At 50.9% G+C, this 20,162-nt stretch overlaps 1 protein-coding gene across 6 annotated transcripts in view; it reads right to left on the bottom strand.

Annotated features, from left to right (window-relative positions):
- The window catches only part of CREBBP (CREB binding protein), a 128,730-nt gene that overhangs the window by 5,657 nt on the left and 102,911 nt on the right, over nucleotides 1–20,162 (bottom strand). For 5 of the 6 annotated variants that reach the window (XM_023246594.2, XM_045047926.1, XM_023246596.2 and 2 more), the window contains 9 exons: nucleotides 15,497–15,607; nucleotides 13,926–13,982; nucleotides 10,794–10,871; nucleotides 10,477–10,544; nucleotides 6,619–6,769; nucleotides 5,999–6,145; nucleotides 4,877–4,990; nucleotides 3,706–3,871; nucleotides 3,026–3,193 (listed from right to left, as the gene is read on the bottom strand). In XM_023246594.2, the coding sequence (XP_023102362.2) occupies nucleotides 3,026–3,193; nucleotides 3,706–3,871; nucleotides 4,877–4,990; nucleotides 5,999–6,145; nucleotides 6,619–6,769; nucleotides 10,477–10,544; nucleotides 10,794–10,871; nucleotides 13,926–13,982; nucleotides 15,497–15,607 (1,060 nt within the window). The remainder of the gene's footprint in view (nucleotides 1–3,025; nucleotides 3,194–3,705; nucleotides 3,872–4,876; nucleotides 4,991–5,998; nucleotides 6,146–6,618; nucleotides 6,770–10,476; nucleotides 10,545–10,793; nucleotides 10,872–13,925; nucleotides 13,983–15,496; nucleotides 15,608–20,162) is intronic. The other variant, XM_023246595.2, reaches the window with a different exon arrangement.

Below are 20,162 nucleotides of genomic sequence, written 5' to 3'. Positions count from 1 at the left end.
CCTCCTCTTGCCCACGCCCGACCCTGCACCCGGGGCTGGGACACCCGGCTCGCAGGCCGTGGGGGCTCCAGGAGGCCCAGCCGAGGGCAGGAGCCCGCACACGGCTGGAAACACACTGCTGCCTTCAGAGGAAGTCACGGAGGCAGAGGATGGGAGCCGGGCCTGGGGGGGGGGGGGGAGAGACGGGGGCAGCAGTGACACACAGACATAAAAGCCATGTCGTGCCGGCCACAGCAGGTCTTTTCTCAAGGGAAAACGTGCCCAGGACGCTGGTTCGGACCCTAACAACTGAGGGGGACCGTTATTTTTCACGGCTTCACACGATGCCACTGGACCCCGCCACTCCACGCCACGTCCTGCACACTCTAGCAGATTCTCTGCCTTACAAAAGGTCCCAAATATCCATAGTGCACGAGACAGGGGTGAGGTGCCAAGAGAAGCCACTGCATGGGTAGGAGCTGGGGCTCCAAAACAGCCCCTCCACTTCAACGTCCCTGGCAAGGCTGCCCGAGGTAGGATGTCTCCCTGGCCCCGAGAGGGCCTAAAACCCATCAGGAGCGCCCCACATGGCTGAAGTCCAAGGGGGTCCCGCTCGTCAGTTAAAGCGCCCCTACTCTGGAAAAGGCTCAGGCACCAGGGTGGAGACGTTTGCCGGGTCTGGTCCAAAGAACTTCACTCTCAACAAGAGGGAGGAGAGGGGGAGAGACAGAGACAGAGCAGGAGACAGACACCCCGGGTGCCTGAGAGGGGGTCACTGAGGAAGCCCCCAGGCAAGTCTGGGAGTACCAAGCTGCCCTGGGAGCGCAGACCCCTTGTGGCATGTTGGCCGGGCCAGGGGAGGACGTTGGTGGAAAGTGAGAGCGCTGACCGAGCATGGGCTGTGGTTAACAAAGTCGCATCAACGCTGGTTCAGCCACCATCACACATGTGGGACGGGAGTGCAAGGTGGCAGCAGGACAGACCGGTGGAGTGTGGGGGACCCCGGATACCTGCTCGAGTTTTCTGTAAGCCTTCAAACTGTTCTAAACATTAAGCTGACTTTTAGGGGCACCTGGGTGGCTCAGTCGGTTACGTGTCCAGCTCTTGACTTCAGCTGAGGTCATGATCGCAAAGGAAAGCATGGAGTCTGTTTGGGATTGTCTCTCTCCCTCTCTGCCCCTCCCCTACTCGCATGCATGTGCTCTCACACTCTCTCTCAAAATAAACTATTTAAAAAGTTAAAATTAAACTTACTTTTAAGAACTTAAATAGATTCACCGCAGAAAGTTCAGAAAATATAGCTAAATAATTTAAAAAATAAAAATAGTTTTGTTTTGTTTTTTTTTTGCTACCGAGAGCAACAAAATTTTGGATTTTCTTCTTGGAGTTGTGCCTACGCACATATGCGGGGCGGGGGGGGGGGTCGTCCCCATGTGTGATGCCGCACCGTCTCGTCCCCACTGCTGCAAGCATCTCCCCATTTCGCCCCAGAGCAGCCCCATGGCCGAGCGCCGTCCGGAACGGGAGCCAACGCCTACCGTGAGGGTGAGGTGTCCCCAGGGCAGGACCCGCCTGCTGCTTCCGAGAACTGGACGCAGAGAACACGGACTCTCTCCAGCATGGGCAAGTCCCTTGCTGGGAACCGCCACCAGGCCAGAGGTGGGCATGTTCTCCTCGGACAGGACACACAGCCAGGGCCTGTGTCCCCCTCAAGGAGCCCCTCTCTTCAGAAGCAGAAGCTGTGCTTGTGGCTGCTCCACCTTCCTCCCTGCTGTGAATCCCCTGCTCCCCGAACCCTGGGCTCGTGTTCTGACTCAGGCCACCTCCTCTCCGAGATGCAGGGCGGTGGCGGAGACAGAAGAGCCACCTGAGGCTCACAGCTCGGCTCTGCTCTCTGTCTTGCCAGAACTCCCAAGTTTCCACTAACATGTGGCACATCCTTCAAAGGTCTGCCCGCCAACAGGATCTCCTGCTATCCCCCCAGAGACCCTGGCGGGGCAGTGTGGTCATCAGAGGACAGATGACAGATCCCGCCTCCAGGGGGACCCCAACGAAAGGAAGTCGGGCCACCGTGCACCTGCGACACAGACCCCAGCTGAGGGCACAGCCCCTCACTCCTCGCGGGTGTTCACAGGCATCTCAGTACACAGCCAATTCCTGACTTCTTCCCCCAACGTGCTCTCCCCCCTCACCCCCTCCCTCGTGCAGAGGCGCTGACGCAGCGGCTCAGACCCCGGACACAGCAGGGCCCAGAGCCGGGACGCTCCTCACGGGCCAGAGAGCCGCTGCTCCTCCCCAAACACCCCATTAGCTCCTCACTGACTCTACAGTCACGAACCAAATCGAAACTCCGGCCTCTCCTCACGCATCCCGAATGCAACACGCTTGCTTCCAACTCCAGCCCTCACACGCCTCCTCCTGTGGCCGGCAGCTCCTTACCTGGGGCCACCTGGGCTTCTTCCCAGCAGCTCGGCCTCGGCCACTGCTCCAGACAGGCCCCGCGGGAGCACCAGCACCCGCCCGGTGGCGGCGCTCCCTTCCTTCCTGCTCCTCCTGCTGCTGCTGTCCCAGCGCACCCCTCCCTCACTTGTTCCTCCTACTAGGACACGCCCCCGCCCCGAGGGCAGGGATGGAGTCTTCTCGAGTCACCACCGCACTGCCAAGCACGGAGCCCGGGCACGAAGGCAGCGCCAAGGTGGAGGGCTGGCACGTAACAAAGCGGAAGAAAGAGGCCCGCCAACCGAGGGTCTTGTTCTCAGGGCAGGTCCGCCCGGCTCTGTCCGCCCGCCCCGCTCAGAGATGCCACAGCAAGCACCTCCCGTGTGCCTTCTCCTATGTGATGCGTCCCCAGCACCCATGTCTCAGCTCACCCCGCACGTAGCGTGGGCTGTGCCCCCCGGGCTCCAGTCCTGACCTGCGGTGGCTGGTGAGAAGGGGAGGGGGCACATACGAAAACATCAGCACGAAGAAGGCCACGGCCCGCGGGCCCGACGGCACGAATCCACGCGGCCTTCAGCGTGCAGCTGGGCCCGCGGGGTCTCTTTACCTCCGTGGTCTCGCTGGCTGCACTGCTCTCCTCCTTCTTCCTCTCTTCTTCTTCTTGCTCCAACTCCTTAATGCTCTCCTCCAGCACATTGGGCCAGAAGTCACCCTCAAAATAGGGCAGCTCCTTGGCACTGGTGAGCCTGTCTTCGGTCGCTTGTTTGAAAATGTCCTGGAAAGTGAAGGAAGCACGTCCGTGAGAAGAGAGAACTGAGTGACGCTCCCGGGAGCAGGTGCAGGGGCCACGCCACGGGAGAGGACGGGGCTGTGCGTCGTGACACACGAACAGCTGAGATCAGATTTCAACAGGCACCGCGGCGTTCAGAACACCAGCTAAAACTCCCGGTGGACTGCAAATAAAGGCTTCTATGTCTTTTGTCTACGCTCTTCTTTTTTTGAGAGAAAGAGAACACAAGCAGGGGACAGGGACAGACGGACAGAGAGAATCCCAAGTAGGCTCCACGCTCAGCTTGGAGGCCAACAAGGGGCTTCATCTCGCGACCCTGCGATCATGACCTGACTGGAAATCAAGATTCGGACGCTCAGCTGACTGAGCCACCCAGGCGCCCCAATGCTCTTACTTTCTCCTTCCTACTCCTCGTAGGCGAACGCAGTTCTAACGTGCGTGAGCGCGAGAGGAAGACACGCCATCCCGCCGCCACGCCCTGTTTCAGCACCGGGTACCTTGTAGTCGTGAATGATCCGTTCTGCAAATGCCTTGTCCAGCATCTTCTTGTACCACTCCTGCAGGCGCTTTGGTTTGGGGATTTTCTGATCAGGGGGGTGGCAATGGAAGATATAGTCATCTCCTTCACTCGGGGGGCAGGCCCAGATGTGTCCCGTTACGTACCTACGGGACACACAGACACAATTCAGATCAAAGTGGTGACTGAAAGCCTCCCTGCCTTCAAGGAGTAACAGGTGAGAAGCAGGGACCAAAGCAAGGAGAGAAATAACTAGACAAAAAGAAAAAAACAAAGAAATTACCACAACACTTGTGGTAAAACGTGACAGGCTCAGAAAAGCTGCAGTGCAGGCCCAGTGCGCTGGGGGAGGAGTGTGCGGCCAGGCAAGGCTGATCTGCAGCACACGAGGGCACGCCTGGAAATCGGCCCTGAGATGTTCCCTCTCAGGTGTGCGTGGCGGGCGGGGGCCGAGGCTCCAAGGGCACACGGTCAGCACGGGACAGGGCCCCGGGAGACGCGGCTCTCGGGTGTGTGGGAGGACTTACACCCAGGAACGCACTGCCTTTCCTAACCACTACTTCCTGTGCACCGGAGAGGCTGGGTGTTTCTCTCTAAGGGGCGAAAGTCAGAATAAATTGGTCATTTGGTTAGGGACCTATCAATCAAATACCTCTAACTTTTTCAAATTTTGCAAAAGAAAGTGACAGGTCTAGAACAGAGAAACAGAGATGTCCAGAAAGGCAAACATAGAGAGACAGAAAGCAGACGAGGGGTCGCTGGGCGCAGGGGCGGAACAGGGTTAACAGTAAACGGGGGCAGGGATCCTACTGTGGGGAGGACAATGCTCAGAAACTGACTTATGGCCACAGCCACACCGCTCGGTGACATACCTAAAAATCACGGAAGTGTACGCCTAAAATAGGCAGCCTTTGTGATACATAAAATATGCCTCAATAAAATTAAGAAAATTAGAAAAAAGAGCAGGGCACAGAAGGCAGATCTGCATGGCCCCAAGGGAAGGGGGCCTTGGGAGACCATCGATCTAAGGACGTTAAAAGAAAAATACGTATGACTTAGGAAAAAAAAATACTCATGTTATTTCGTAAAATACACAGTAAAAATTAAAGGTGGATTTTTTATTAGTTCTGAATAAAGTGGAGTAAACTCACCCCAATTTCTTCACGTATTCTAAATATCCAATAAGGATCTCATGGTAAACAGCGGTCCGGAGGCACCGGGGCCGGAAGAAATGAATACTGTCCAGATAAGATATGTATACACGCCTAGGGTGGGGAGGGCAAGCGGGAAGAAATTAATTCAGAGTTCAGGATACCCCCCAAACTTGAAAGCAAACACCAACATCCAAAAAGCTCCAGAGACAAATTCTGTTTTGTAGCAGTTACACTGGCCACAGACAAGATGTAAGAAAACTCTCATCACCAACCGCCACTGCCAATGAATGATCTCACTCATCGCTGAGCCGAGAAGCAGCAGGTTGCCCACCAGGACCGCCAGGGAGAGGTCGGGGCAATCTAAGAAACGCCACCTCCAAGTCCCTGTCACCTGGACTCCTGACTGAGCGTGAAAGAACTCTGGATAGAGGTTACAAGGTGGGGGCCCGTGGAGGAATCCCCAGCCCTTCTCTGTGGGCTCACCTGCCCCAGGTTAAGACAGGGACAATGGCAAGACCAGGACCGGAACTCGTGAGTACTCACAACATAGAACAGGCTCTCATCAGTCATCAAAACCCTTCACTTCTCATTGGCTTAGGGTTAAACTACGCTAACCAGCTTGGTCAGTTAAGCGTGGCTTATTTGATTTAAAGCCAGTTCTGAAGCACATGGCTTCTCTACAATATTTGGGGGCCCGGTTTGCTGAGCCGCACGGGCCCATTAACACGCACCAGAGAAGAAGAGGAGGAGGAGGAGGAGGAGAAGGAGGAGGAGGAGAAGGAGGAGGAGGAGAAGGAGGAGGAGGAGGAGGAGGAGGAGAAGGAGGAGGAGGAGGAGGAGGAGGAGAAGGAGGAGGAGGAGGAGGAGGAGGAGGAGGAGGAGGAGGAGGAGGAGAAGGAGGAGGAGGAGGAGGAGGAGGAGAAGGAGGAGGAGAAGGAGGAGGAGGAGGAGAAGGAGGAGGAGGAGGAGAAGGAGGAGGAGGAGGAGAAGGAGGAGGAGAAGGAGGAGGAGGAGGAGGAGGAGGAGGAGGAGGAGGAGGAGAAGGAGGAGGAGGAGGAGAAGGAGGAGGAGGAGGAGGAGGAGGAGGAGGAGGAGGAGGAGGAGGACGATGATGACTACCTTGTGTTTGGAGGGGGGCAATCGGAGCCGTACTCTTGCACGTGCATTCCAAAGAAGCACACATCCACTCCGTCAATTTCCTCAAAAGCAAAGAGTGCTTTGGTTCGATACGGGAAAGATTCAGACATTTCCCCGGAATCCACAAACCTGGAATAAAAGAGCCTGAGATTTGCACGTGTCATCACTTCCCAGATGCTTTACAAACAAGACCCTCGGCCCTGAGTCTGCTCCGTGCACAGGAGCAGGAGACCTGGTCACCTCCTCTGACTGCTGGCCCCAGTGCTTAGCCCAGGCAGACAAGCTGTGACCCTATTCTCTGTGACACAGTCTCAGTCAGAAATTTTACGTCCGCTAATGAATGCGGAATACGGAAAGAAGGGCTCACTGTACATTATATGCTGAAAAACCTTTAAATTCTACAAACTCCCAGTTTAATCTTTTAGTAATCTCTTCACCCAATGTGGGGCTCTAACTCACAAGCCCGAGATTAAGAACTGCGTGGTCTTCAGACTGAGCCAGCCAGGCCCTGAAACCTTGCCAGAAAGCAGGGCTTTTGTTAACCAGGTACGGTGACCCCTCAAAGAACACTTCAGAAAACAGCACAACATGTGCACACAAACCGTGACTTCATCCCAGGCTTGACCTCCACAGTCTTGTCTGAGCTGGCCACCACCCGGACAAAGACCTCCCCGGCTTCGGGATGATTCTGTCGCCGCAAAAACTTGTTGACTCGGTCTTCCAAGTGGTTGCCCAATCGTGTGGTCTGTAGTCCTGCAAAGTCCAGAGCAAGCAGGTGAGGGGGCTTCGCATGGGCTGTGGGGAAGGTGGCTGAAGCCAGAGAACCCACCTTTCTCTTTCAGTGCAGTCTGATACTCTATGGATTAACGTTTTCCAAATCCAGAAGGGAACTAGCTTGTCCTATGTGGTAAGCATTTCATAAGGGAAAGGTGGACTTGGGACCTCAGGCACTCCGCACGCTGACAAGTGCTATCATTTAAATGCCCACATATTTCCATCTTTTTCTAGACACAAGGGCAGAAGAGCCACAAAGGCAGACTAAAGGCTGTGGGGCAAAGCAGAGGGAGCACACACAGGGGCCCCACTGAGCCCACCTCCTGCCTCCCGTGCCCAAGCCCTGGTGAGAGTGCCCCCACAAGTCTGCCCATGGCCAGAATCCACACTGCACGAACTCTGCCTTCCCCGAAGGGCAGGGCATACCTCTCCCCTTCCTGCCCAGCTCGAGGGAGTCCCGCATGCAGCCTCATACAGCCTTTGGAACGCATCCCAGATGGGAGCCCACAGGGCATCACTACCCACATCAGCCCTAGACCCCCTCCACACCCTCTCTCTCCCGGGGACGCCCCAGGCGTGGCCACTGTGACAGGAACACTGGGCACAGCAGAAAAACTCTTTGCACAAGGGGAAAAGACTAGAAGAAAAAGCTACAGAAGGTTAACGCTGATAATTTTCTTTATATTCATTGATTTTTTTTTTTAATTTTTTTTTTCAACGTTTATTTATTTTTGGGACAGAGAGAGACAGAGCATGAACGGGGGAGGCGCAGAGAGAGAGGGAGACACAGAATCGGAAACAGGCTGCAGGCTCTGAGCCATCAGCCCAGAGCCCGACGCGGGGCTCGAACACCGCGAGATCGTGACCTGGCTGAAGTCGGACGCTCAACCGACTGCGCCACCCAGGCGCCCCTTCATTGATTTTTAAAATACTACATAATGAGAAATATTTTTAAAAAGTTATCTGGGATTTTATAAGACTCCTTACTAAGAAGTATCTGGAAAATTTAGATGGACTTTCTAAATTCCATTTTTGTGCAATAAACACAGCAATGGTGGAGTTTTTCTTGTATGTAAGTTGTACCTCCATAAAAGTGATTTAAAATGAAAAAACTACCATGACCAGGAAATAAAAACCCCACAGAAAACAAAGAACTTGACAAGTTCCACCAATGAGGGGAGAGCGGATTTATGATCTATCCCACACTCTGGCGAAGACACACGGCGCGCACAGCTGCCTCATTACTCTGTGAGTGGCGGGGGGGGGGGGGGGGGGGAAAACCCTCGTGTTTATGCCCCTGTGCTGCTGCTGAGCACGGCCTGTCCCCCTCACAAGGCGCTTTCCAATCCTGAAAGGCAGGACACAGCTACGAAGGGCCACCTGCCACGGTCCAGCGTCTGCCCTTCCCTTGTGAAAACAGGACCTCACACTGTGATTTTCAAATAGCAAACGGGAGAATAAACCTTTAAAGTTAGGTCTTTACTTTTTCCTTCAAATCACCTGAATGACCTGTATTAAAAAAAAAAGTTTCAAATGAGACAACACAGGACCACCTTGTAATAAACGAGCACCGGGAAGACGGAGAGGCGCCCTCCGAAGAGCCCCAGTGAACACAGGGGTCCCCTGGGCAGAAGAGGGGTTGCTCGTGCAGAGGCGGTCCCCGCAGGAATGATTTCGGGGAGCGCCACGCCCTCCCTGTGTGTCATGCGCAGTTCTGCCTCGTTGCGCTATGCCTCCCAGTTTCCCGCTCGTTTTCCCTTCCCGGGGGCCCGCCTTATGCCGCGGGGCCTGCCGCACACACGTCGTCACACATACGTGCAGACAACTTTGGGGGATACGGGGGTAACAGTGTCAATGCAGAGTCTAGAAACCAACGTCCTGAATCGTAGTCTCCCTTTCCCCCAGGCTTTCAATGTGCATTTTCACCCAAACCACGTGACGGGGACTTTTCTGTCCCTTTACGGGCTCAAATCCTTTGGTGTCTGCTTTCTGACGTCGGGGTCGCCCCATCTCCAGGGAGGCCTCTCACAACCCTGCACAGGGGCTCTGGCACGGGGACGTCTCCAGGGGTCCTTCCTCCCTCCACCCGGCTGGGCTGCGTGCGCGGTCCCAGGCAGGGAGGGGCCCGGGGGATAGTGGCTGACTCGACGGAGGTACGGGGCTGGCACAATTGCACACGCGGCAGCCTGTCCTTTGCAGCCTACAGACCCTCGCAAAGGCTGTGCTCACACGTCTGCGCCAAGGGGTGCAGGGGTGGCCAGACTTCCGAGGTCCTCTTCTGTCAGTGTTATGTGTCTCTGACGCTAAGGCTCACCTCGTAGGCCTGCTCTGGGGCTTTTCTGTCCCCCTCCGCCACCAGCTGCAACTGCTCTCCTACCCGGGCCCAGCTCTCCTGGCAACTGTGCTTTGGTCATGAGACTCTGGTCCAGCAAGGTGTTTCTAGGCTGCTGACTGCTTGAGCGATCTCACTCAGAACAGACGCTCTAAAGCAGGGGTTCTCACCTGAGGACAACTGTGCCCCCGGCCCCGGGGGAACATGTGGCATTTCTGAAGGCCATTTCTGATGGCCACCACTCAGGGGGGCGGGGGTAGTGTTACTGGCATTTAGTGGGTAGCAACCAGAGATGCTCCTAAATTCCTACAGAGCATAGGACAGCCCCCATAACAAAGAGTCATCGGGGCCCTGAATGTCAATGGTGGCTCAGCTGAGAAACCCTGAGCTAAAGAAAAGCATTACAACAGTCTGGGAGTTTATCGGCATTTCAATAGGTTTTACAAGAGCGAGGTTAAGTTATAGGATAATTGTGCATTTTGGTAACAACAGTCTTTACCTGTTACCACTGAGTTGGGAAGCCCCTGGAGTGGCTTCCTCCTGGCCTGCTCCCCCCCCCCCCCCCCGCCCCCGGCAAGGGATCTCTCTCTCCTGCTCCCTGCCCCTCAGAGGCCCTGGCTCTCACTGGGGATGCCTCGAGCAGTGTGCTAGCCGCCTGCCCTGCTGGGGAGCACTGGGCAAGTGGGCTGTCAAGGCGCTGCTGCAGGTGGCTTTTTTACTCGGGGTTGCTGTGAACTCGGCAAAGGACAGTTCGGGAATGACACACTGTGCAAGGGGCTCCCAGCCCTCGAGAACCGGGTCGACAAAGATCACGATGGAAAAGGAGGCTATCTCCAAAAGAGTCAAGACTACCCATGAAGACTGGAACTTCAAGTCGCAACGGGCTGCTCTCTACTGTGGAAGGACACCAGCTGCCCCCTAAACACAGCAGCAAAACGCATAACCAGTCCTCAGGCAGACCAGGCTCTGCCAGTCCCAGCAGAGAGGGCCACGCAACCGCCCCGTGCGGCCCAGGGCTGAGCGTGCTGGTCACAACAGGATGCCAGAGTGGGGTGTCTATGTGTGTGTTGGCGGGGGTCAGATTTCTGAGCTACCTGAAAAGGATCTGCTGACGCATTTTCTCTCAGAGCTTTCTAAATTTTCACGTAGAGCACGAACGGACCGTAAATCTGGTTTTCAGGCAAAGATCAGGCCCAATGATTCCATTCAGTGGTGCTAGAAAGTGAACTTGGCACAGACCCCCGGACAAATGTACCCCACAGCCACGTACTGAGAGGGGCTGAAGGAAGACCAGGGAGCGGGAACAAGCACCTCACGCACAGAAGGGGGAACAAAAAACCTTTCCACAACTTACTCTTCGCACTGAACTTGTTTTCTTTCCGAGTTCTGCCGGTTTTCTTCAGGCAATTGTCGCACACGAAGCTGTAAAAGAACGGCTGTGATCAGATTGCATAAAATAGTCTCGCCACCAAGACATGCGGCTTAAGTGCTTTGCTGGCAGCATCATTCACAAGTGAAGGGGCAGAGTGCTTTGAGCCCACAGTCCCAGCAGGCAGACGCCGAGGACACAAACTGAGAAGGAGCGGCTGTCGGCTTCACTGCAGGCCCCTCCCTCCACTCCGCGCAAAGGCTTTTCCCAAGATCACAGGAAATCACCAGGAAATTACTCACCCCGAAGGCCAAATGATGTCATAGTGCAGAACACAAATCTGATGCATCTTCCGGCCACACTCCTTGCAATCGACAAAACTGAAAGACAAAGAGAGTGTGCTATAATGCACATGGAAACATACGAGGGAGCTGTCCAAGGGAGCCGTCGGCAGAAGCTTGGGTACCGCGTTCACACTTTGTCCTCTGATCACTTCCAGTGTCTGTGGCACTCATGAATGCCTCTGCTGATTGCTTCAGCTGTATTTTACTTTATTCTTTCCCTACGCCCAACATGGGGCTTGAACGCATGACTCCAAGATCAGGAGTCACGCACGGCACAGAATGAGCCAGCCAGGCACCTCTGATTCAGCCGTATTTTAAAAATCCACAGGCACAATATTTTCTGTGAGAAAGCTGGGCTCCTCCACTTCCCTGTACAAATGCCTATGCCTTGCTTCTCCCAATCTCCTTGGCAAACAGAAATGAAACTTCACTTTCAAAAATTGCTATGAAAGAGGCGCATTTTACAGGCCAGTATTTCTGATATTATTACGCGTTTCCAAGACCAGTGCCTGCACATGTGTAAACGGACTCAAATAACCGAGAACAACACTTGCACGTTAGAAACACTTGCTCTTAAGCTGAGGTACAGGAAGCATCTGCTCCGAGTCAATCACAAAGGTGGGAAGCGCTAAGCTGACCGGCAAGCGACAGCCTTTGTTCGAGTCAGCACTGGACAGCAGGGGCGAGGTGCTACTCACCCAGCCCCCACTACGGCTCACCTGGCTGTCACCTCAGCCGGGAATCTTAGTTGCCAACACGCGTGGATGCGCAAACCTGTTTCCTCAGCCACCCGCTTAACCACCACCACACCTTACGTCTGGAGGAATGCTGAGGACTAGAAGGCACCACACCTCCTCCAACTCTGCTAAGTTCCAGCTCTTCCTATCAGCCTTGATGCTGAGCCCGGTAACCTGACGTACACTCTGGACACTGCCTTGAGTCCTGGGCCCCCATCTCTCCTCTGCCCCTGCTGAGCAAGCCTTCAGCCATGGATCCAGTCTAACTCTGCCTCTCTGTTCCTATTTGGTCGGGACGGGGAAAGGACACACATGTGCAAAACTGTGTACAACAGCATCACGAGTGCCTAGTTCATGGCCTGCCAGCACTCTGCAGCATCCTGTGCTGTCGCGACCGCCACCACCACCCCCCGCCTCCCATGGCTGCTCCGTCTGGACCTTGCTCTTTGCCTCTAGTGCTGCCTTGCCCCCAACCAGCTCCTTCTCTGAAACCTCAGCAGTGGGGCTCATACTCTGTGTTAGGAATTTAAAGGGTCACCAGGCAACAGTTCCCTGTTTCTGTGCCCCCTCCAAAGATACTCCACTCTCAATGTTTTCCCATGTGACAGAAGAGGACTATCAAGAAAGGAAGGAAGGGAGGGAGGGAGGGAGGGAGGGAGGGAGGGAGGGAGGGAGGGAGGGAAAGAAAGAAAGAAAGAAAGAAAGAAAGAAAGAAAGAAAGAAAGAAAGAAAGAAAGAAAGAAAGAAAAAAGTATGTGCTAGGGGCGGCTGGGTGGCTCAGTCAGTTAAGTGTCCAGCTCTTCCGTTCGGCTCAGGCCATGATCTCACGGTTTGTGGGTTTGAGCCCCGTGTCGGGGTCACCGCTCTCAGAGTGGAGCCTGCTTGGGATCCTCTCTCTGCCCCTCTCCTACCTGTGCTCTTTCTCTCTCAAAATAAACAACAAAACTATGTTCTAGACCTCATTCTATCAATTTTCAATTTCATCCTCTCCCCACGAACCATTATTAACCACGTGGCTGGCTCCCGTTCCCATGTTTCCTGTTCATGCACAAGCATCTCAGCGGCCACCTAGGTGGTCCCGTTCCTCACCCGCACAGTGTGGCTTCTCCTACCAAGAGGTGCTTCTTTATTTAGGTCAAGCTTCTACTTCCTTCCTGAGCTGTTGCTCTGAGTCTCTTAACTAGCTTCCTACTGGAAAGCAAAGTCATTTCCTGGCCTGGTGAATCCACCTCACAGATCCAGGATGATCTTTCCACAGCAGAAACCAATGAAGTCCTTCAAAACCTCCAGGGCACACAGCGGAGATCCGTATGTCAAAGAACAGTGTAAGTGGCCCTTCACCCAGTGCAGGGGAGGTTCACATAATGTGAACAATGGACACAGAACATCAGGACAGACGATCCACTGGTGATGAAAAATACGGGGCACAGCCTCCTCACGCACCAGGCACTGTGCTGAGGCTGGAGCTCGAGTAGCTGCTGTGCCCTCCCCTACTGCCTGGGCACTGCTGCTGGGAAAGCCCGGGTGAGCTCCCAACAGGAAAGCCCTTCAAAATGAGCCCCTGGTGCAAAGTCTCCATTTTCCACTGCAGCATTCGACCCCCCCCCCCCCCCGGCCCCCAGAGCTGGGGCATTGGGACCAAGGGAAGGAGGACCTATCTCTCGGCTCCCAAACATCCCATGGTGTTGGAGCCTGTGCTCACCGAAGCAACAGAACACAATGGGCACCTCCACACGCTGGGGTGCTCTGAGCACTTGGCTTTAGGGACCTGGAGACACTGCCACATGGAAGGAACTCTGAAGCCTCTTTAGGGGTTATCGCAAAGCAAACTTTGCAAAAGAAGCATCCTCACTGACCAGTGGAGACAACAAGAGGATCTGACAATGGCCTTTGGAAATACACCAAAGTGGCAAGAACATACGCCAGGCCTCCTGTTACTCGTTTTTAAACAGTCATTTCTAAAAAGTTTCCTTTCTGAAATTCCCCTTTAAAAGGTGTTAGTGCTACCCCAGCAAATATTCATATCTTTAGTCTCTAAAGAGTCACACTAAACGGCCTCTCAATAACCATGACGACGGAGTTAGCAGAAAGGTTCTGAGAGAACCAAAGCATCCATCTGATGTCATTGCTGTTAAAATTCAGGAACTGGACAGGATGCTGCAGAGACATACATAATTTGTTTGAGGTAAAAAGAATGCATATCTGAAATAACTTCACACAGAGAATCCCACCCAGGGCAACCCACTCCCAACATTCCAAAGGGGCCTTCTCCTGCAGGCCCGTCACAAGGAGGGATTTTCCCGATCTGAAGCTTAAAATCCAAAAGTCAGAAAGAAATCGCTTATCTACTCACGGTTCAGGATCTAAGGTATCATTTTTCTTCTTTTCAAACTGATCCTTTGAAATTGTCCTTGTTTAAAAAAAAAAAGGGGGAAGAAAGAAAACTGTTAATTAACTAAATGTATTTCTTGAGCATGAACTACAGGGTCTGTGGGATATTATTTTATAACTACTTTTTCAAATAAAAAGTAAATAATGGTCAGCTGAAATCTCAAGTATAAAACTTATTTCCACAGAAAGTACTATCATGTTTTTCTCTATCTGCCTTGGATATTTCCTCCCAACTATCACCAGGACTTATTATAAGATTTAATTAAGACTAGTCAAAATATGATGCCAAAATCATGTTGAGACCCAACACCATAAACTGTCAATTCAATCTGTATGGTGAATGACTCCTGGATCTGACTGATAATTGGCATGATCAACTCTTGTAATGGTAACTGAATTAGATGACACAAGATCAGCATCTACTTGGGGATATTTGACTTATTTTTAAAGAACTGAGTATTTGGTTTCTATACGGTCCTTTTGTTATGATCAGCGTATATGCGAATTATCTCTGATTCACAGAGTTATATAAGCCAATTATTAATCACGAAATTGGACCAAAGTGTTAGAATTACAAGGGACGTAAAAATAAACTGAATACAGAGAAGGTCTGTCACGTCAGTTTGTATGTCTCACTAGTGGCCACGATTTGTTCTGTGTCTGGATAAAGTAAAGCTGACGTGCAGAGTCCATGGCCACTGCTTGGCCGAGAAGCCTTCCCACTGGTGGTGGACAGTCACACTAGCAGGGCAGGAGTCATGACAGAGTCAGGAGAAAAGAGAGAACCACAAGATGCTGGCAGCCCTCGGCAGACCCGGTGGCCGGCAGGCTTTCGGTATCTCAAGCACGTGCACGAGTTGACCATTCAACTGGTGGGTTCGCCTCTTCTGGCCACATTCTATGTGACCGCTCAGAGGTGAACTCCATCAAGGGATAAGCTTTGGGGAGGAAAAGGTGAACTCAGTGAAGGAATGAATGGACCAACTCAGGCCTGTGCACGCTGGAGCAAGTGCCACACCTCCAGCCACAAGGAGGCAGGTTTACCCTCCGGGGTCTCACTGCCTCCCGTCACAGGCTCTGCAGCTTAGAGGACAGAGAGTTCAGTAGAAGATCGGAAGAATGCTAAAGACGGGGTATGTACACACGATTCGTTTTTCGTCACTGCCAGTTCTGTCAAAAGGGAACTGGTTTCTTGGGTCTAAGTGAAAATTTACAATTTCCCCAAAGGGAAGAGGACCACCACCAGGAAAAAGCAGGAGTTTTAAAGGAAGAGACACAGTGAGGTCAACAGAGACCAGTCCGCTGCTGCGGAGGCTACGGGTGTCACAGTCTCGTGAGGAGGGAAGAATGTGGAGGTGGCAGCCGTGTCTAGCTGAAGAGCTACATTCTGACGCAGGAACGTGGGTGTGGCAAATATGAAAAAACACATCACCCGGAAGTCAAAATGGCAGAGGTGCTTCCCTTTTAATCGCAGACAAGAGGGACAAAACAATTACGAGTCAACCCCGAGAAAAATGACAGCATAGTACTTACGTCTGGGGTTGTGAAGGGTCGTCACCCAGGGTAACATTCTCCCCCTGGATCTCTGTGAAACACTTCTCACAGAAATGATACCTGTCAGCAAGAAGGCCATACTTGGGTGAACTGGTCCATCATAACACACAGCCACCCAAGCAACGAAGCCACCAATCAGAGCAGGGCAGATCACCACGACGAAGGGGGGGCGTTGTTGGTTGATTGATGGGTCAGTGAGGACAATGGAAGGAACAGGGGCAGGTGGGGAAGGGCAGGATTAGAGAACAGGGGAGGGAACAAATAGCACAGACATGAAGGTAAGACGCAAACACCGAGACAACACAGAGCAGAAAGCCAAGGCAAAGCTTGATTAGCATTCGGTCTCACTGCACACATCACAGGCCATCATCACTAACAACGGCTGGGCTCGGGCCAGCTCCGAGATGCAAACGTTTTCAAGGAGTTGTTAATACTAGAATTGCAAGGAGCCTCAATTTAGGAGTTCGAATTTTGTTATTCCTTCAGAGAAAATCAAATATAACTCCAGGGTTTGCGATGGAGAAGTTTTACTTCGAACAAAACAGTCTGACAAAGGCCTTAAAAAAGCAATTATTTTTCAAAACGGAAAATTTATGCTTGACAGCAATGCACAGATTTTATTTCCGGTATTAAGCCAGATCTTTTAAAGGTATGAAAATGTTGGGCACGCAGAACCGGTTTTAATTTTTTTCCTGTTATTTTTCTCATGTTAATCACTTCGTTAAATGAGTTACAATACGAATGAAACCAAATCCATATTCTGGACAAACATTTAACAGAAATGCAGTCGGGGTCAAAGACTTTCCAGCCATTTATCAGTACGAATGTACAGAGAAAAAAAACTGTGATATATTGTATAAACAATACAATATATGTAAATCCATGAACAATCAATCTCAAAGACTTTGAAAATTCAGTTCTAAAGCTTTGGTTTAAACTGTTTGGTACTGGGACCAATCATTCACCAATCTGAGATCCTCAGTGATTGACTGCTCTGACTTGGTGACAATCCAAGTTAAGCCAATTTGGAAAGTTGATCTTTATAGCACAATCTGCATTTGAGAAATTATCCATCACCCCAATTTCTTGTAAGATAATACAAGCCTGGGCTCAAGCTATCCAAGAAGAACAATTAAAATAAAAACTCTTAAATGTTTGGAAAGGAGACGAATGAGAAATCAACAGAAGTGCAGGCTGACGCCGCATCAAACAAGATGAGCACACAAGAATACTGTAAAAATAAACAAGCCGAATGGAGGTGAATTCACAAGCGAAAAGGATGAGTAGAAGGTAGTGGCAGCAGCACAACAAAATGCGGTTTTAGTGCTCAAAACTACGTCTACAAGATGCCAAGAGCATTAGTGTTAAAGACACTGTGACGAGACTCGGAGTGCCACACCGCACGGACACGCGCAGGGGACGCGGCAGCTCGCAGGGTCACTCACGCACGCGCACGCGCACACACGCCTTCAAGGACGGAGGCGCAGGCCCCCACCCGGCCGTCTGTCTCCATTCCTGCTCACATCAGTCCCCAGCGAGTTCTAATTCTAGTCTTAATTACACACACTAAGCATTCTGTCTGCTGGACTTCACCGACTAAACACACAGAGTCAGTTAAAAGCACAAAACTTCAGAGTGCAGCATCTCAAAATGGTCCGATCTTTCCGTCTGTCGATGGAGGCATGACAGACTCACTGTGGGGAGGAACTGGATTAATGAAAGTTTCTTCCCGGGACCAGTTTACTTGTGATGATCCAATCAATGAATTCTGCCAAGAGTAAAAACTCTGACCAAGAACAAACAGATAAATATTGCTGTTTAAAAATATCTACATCTATGTTTTTGTTTTGTTTTGTTTTCTGAATCAACTATAACAAGATGCTGGCTATTCACTATTTTGGAAATGTTCTTACAGAGCCTTAAATCACGTGGTAAACAGGATTTCCATGTGCAGGAGGGCGTGATCGTCACTGGCAATTAAAGTGCAGAAACCATAAACCAATTCAGGGGCAAACAGAACAATATGCAAAAAAGATATCCCCCTCAACATGAACTATTTCTCTTTTAAAAATAAAACTTGTAGGGGCGCCTGGGTGGCTCAGTCGGTTGAGCGTCTGACTTCAGCTCAGGTCATGATCTCAAACTCCAGGAGCTTGAGTCCCGTGTCAGGCTCTGTGCTGACCGCTCAGAGCCTGGAGCCTGCTTCAGATTCTGTGTCTCCCTCTCTCTCTGCCCCTCCCCTGCTCATGCTCTGTCTCTGTCTCAAAAATAAATAAAAACATCTAAAAAAATAAAAATAAATAAAAATAAAACTTGGAATTGAGTGTTCCAATTCATTTTATGCTCAAGCATACAGCTACCGCCGGCTAGCGAAAAGGTGAACTCGTCTGGAAGTGAAATCGCCACAATAGTTACACGTGAGGCAAAACGGCTTTAAGATCCTGGACAGACTCTTAGCCCTTATTCAAGCAGGACATCAAGCCCAGCGATATCCAGGAAACAAGAACCATCAGCCCATCACTCTCCGGCGGAGGAAACTAGCCCGGAGCAAAGCCCTGATGCCTTATATGGCAGACCCCAGTGATGCTGGAAGCCTACACCCTCCATGGGCAACTAACCCGGATCTCCAAAGCACCTCCGGGATGGAAACTGGGAGGCACAGAAACAGTGTGTGTCCCAAAGCAAGTGGAGACACTGGAGAATCGAACGTGCTGGGTTTGAGAAGGGTCCTGAGAGGCGGCAACAGTCTGGAGAAGGGGCACAGCCACCCACTGGTCAAGTCTGCTGAAACTGCCCTGGCAATCACTGGGGGACGCACTGGAATGCCACACTGTCCCCCCCCCCTTTATTACCTAGTCCAAACTTTATTCCCCCTAAAAATACAGAATGGTTCAGAAAGTCACTTTTCAATCTTAAAAGCCTCGTTGACACTCTGCCTTGTGTGAAGAAAGCAACCAGATGAACATGGAACTGCAAAGGAGAAATACTTCACGTAATCCAACAACGATGTGCATGTGGGTACCTAAAATTAGCACAATATGATTGCGTAGTTTCTCTGTAAGGGTAATTTAATGTATGGAGTAAATTTTCAAATGCAGATTGTTTTAAGTACCATAATAGTCTACAAAAATAACTGGGATATCTAAAGATAGTATCTGAAAAATTTATACACAAGTTTTCCCAACATGAGTTTCAAATATTCAAAGCATGGAAACAAGTGAAGACGGGTTTACATGCTAGTTTATATTAGTTTCACTTGTTCAAGTGGTCTGCAGGACATCCTATTGCTCGAGGTGCCCAGTTTAGGACAAGGAGTGCCAAAACAATTATTTGTGAGAACACCACGGTGTTCACAAGTAGTCAGAGATGCAAATGAAAACTTAAGCAGTTAAGATGTTCATCGTGGAGTGAGGCCACTGCTTTCTGAGCATTACAGCACGTTAAGTCTCTGCAAGCACAGTGTCCTAGGAAGCAGGCCTTGCGAGATTCAGTGAAGGAGCGGGATGCCTACGCTTTAGGCCAGAACTTTATTTCTGTCTCTACTCGTAAGAAAGACACTTTTGTTCAGTAAAGATGAAATTCTACACAAAAATAAAACTGGACATTTCAGATCTTCCCAAACAACCCCATGGCTGTGCTCCCCGAGTAACCTCCTGCCAGAGAGAAGTGTGCCTTGATCCTATCAGTTCTATTGAAATTAATTGCTCTCAAATGAGCAAATCAGTAAAGGCAGGGTCCCAAAGGACATAGGAACAGTGAAACAACAATGAAAAGGCCCCCAAATTTTAGAAATGGAAGCAAGCAACCTGCTGTCTGTTCTTCCTTCTAGACCCAAACCACGTTGGGCACTCAGCAGCGGGGGCATTTTTCAGGAAACAGGTAACTGAAATCTGTTCTCTTAAAATTTCCCAACTTTATTTTGCTTGGCACATAAGTTTCCAAAGTGAATTCCTGTTCATTGTTTCACGGAGACTGACAACCGAGGTTGTTAGGGAAGGTGTTATTGTGCTTGTATTATGAACAAGAAGATAAAACTTCATACGTTATGGGACATGCCAAAGGTCAGGGGGCTAGAACTGTAGCTGAAAGGGCCAGAAGTCCCACAAGAGCACTTGTCAGTACCGGAGAGACTCCATCAAGAAGGAACTATGGTATTATTTCAAACCGTCTCCCACCGATAGAAAGGGAAGCTAGGACAAAAACTAAATTCCTGATGTTAACGTATTTTTAACGTTAAGGATGGGGTACAGGCCACACTCCAGCACCTCACTCTAACTGAACGGTGCCCGAACAAGCAGGCTGGTCAAGGCTTAGCAATCTTTCTTTTGAGACGTGTTTATGTCAATAGTTTTTGCTTTTGTTTTAAAGTAGAATTTTGAAGGGATTTACTAATTATAAATATGATTAGATATTTTTAAAAATTGGAAGTATTTTAAAATCATCAGAACACAGATAATTTCAAAACTAAATATTATTGAGGCCTGCACGTGTACCTCTGAACAAATAACAAAAAGCCCTCTACTTCGAAATATAGGAACATATGCAATTACTAGAAGCAGACAAGATCAAATCATCAAAACATCAAACCCTAATACTGACATTTAATACTTGAGCCTACAGACGAGGAACAGGCACAGAGCTGAAC

This window comes from Felis catus, chromosome E3, assembly GCF_018350175.1.
Source record: "Felis catus isolate Fca126 chromosome E3, F.catus_Fca126_mat1.0, whole genome shotgun sequence".
Lineage (NCBI taxonomy): Eukaryota > Metazoa > Chordata > Mammalia > Carnivora > Felidae > Felis > Felis catus.
This window is presented reverse-complemented; position numbering and strand designations above follow the sequence as displayed.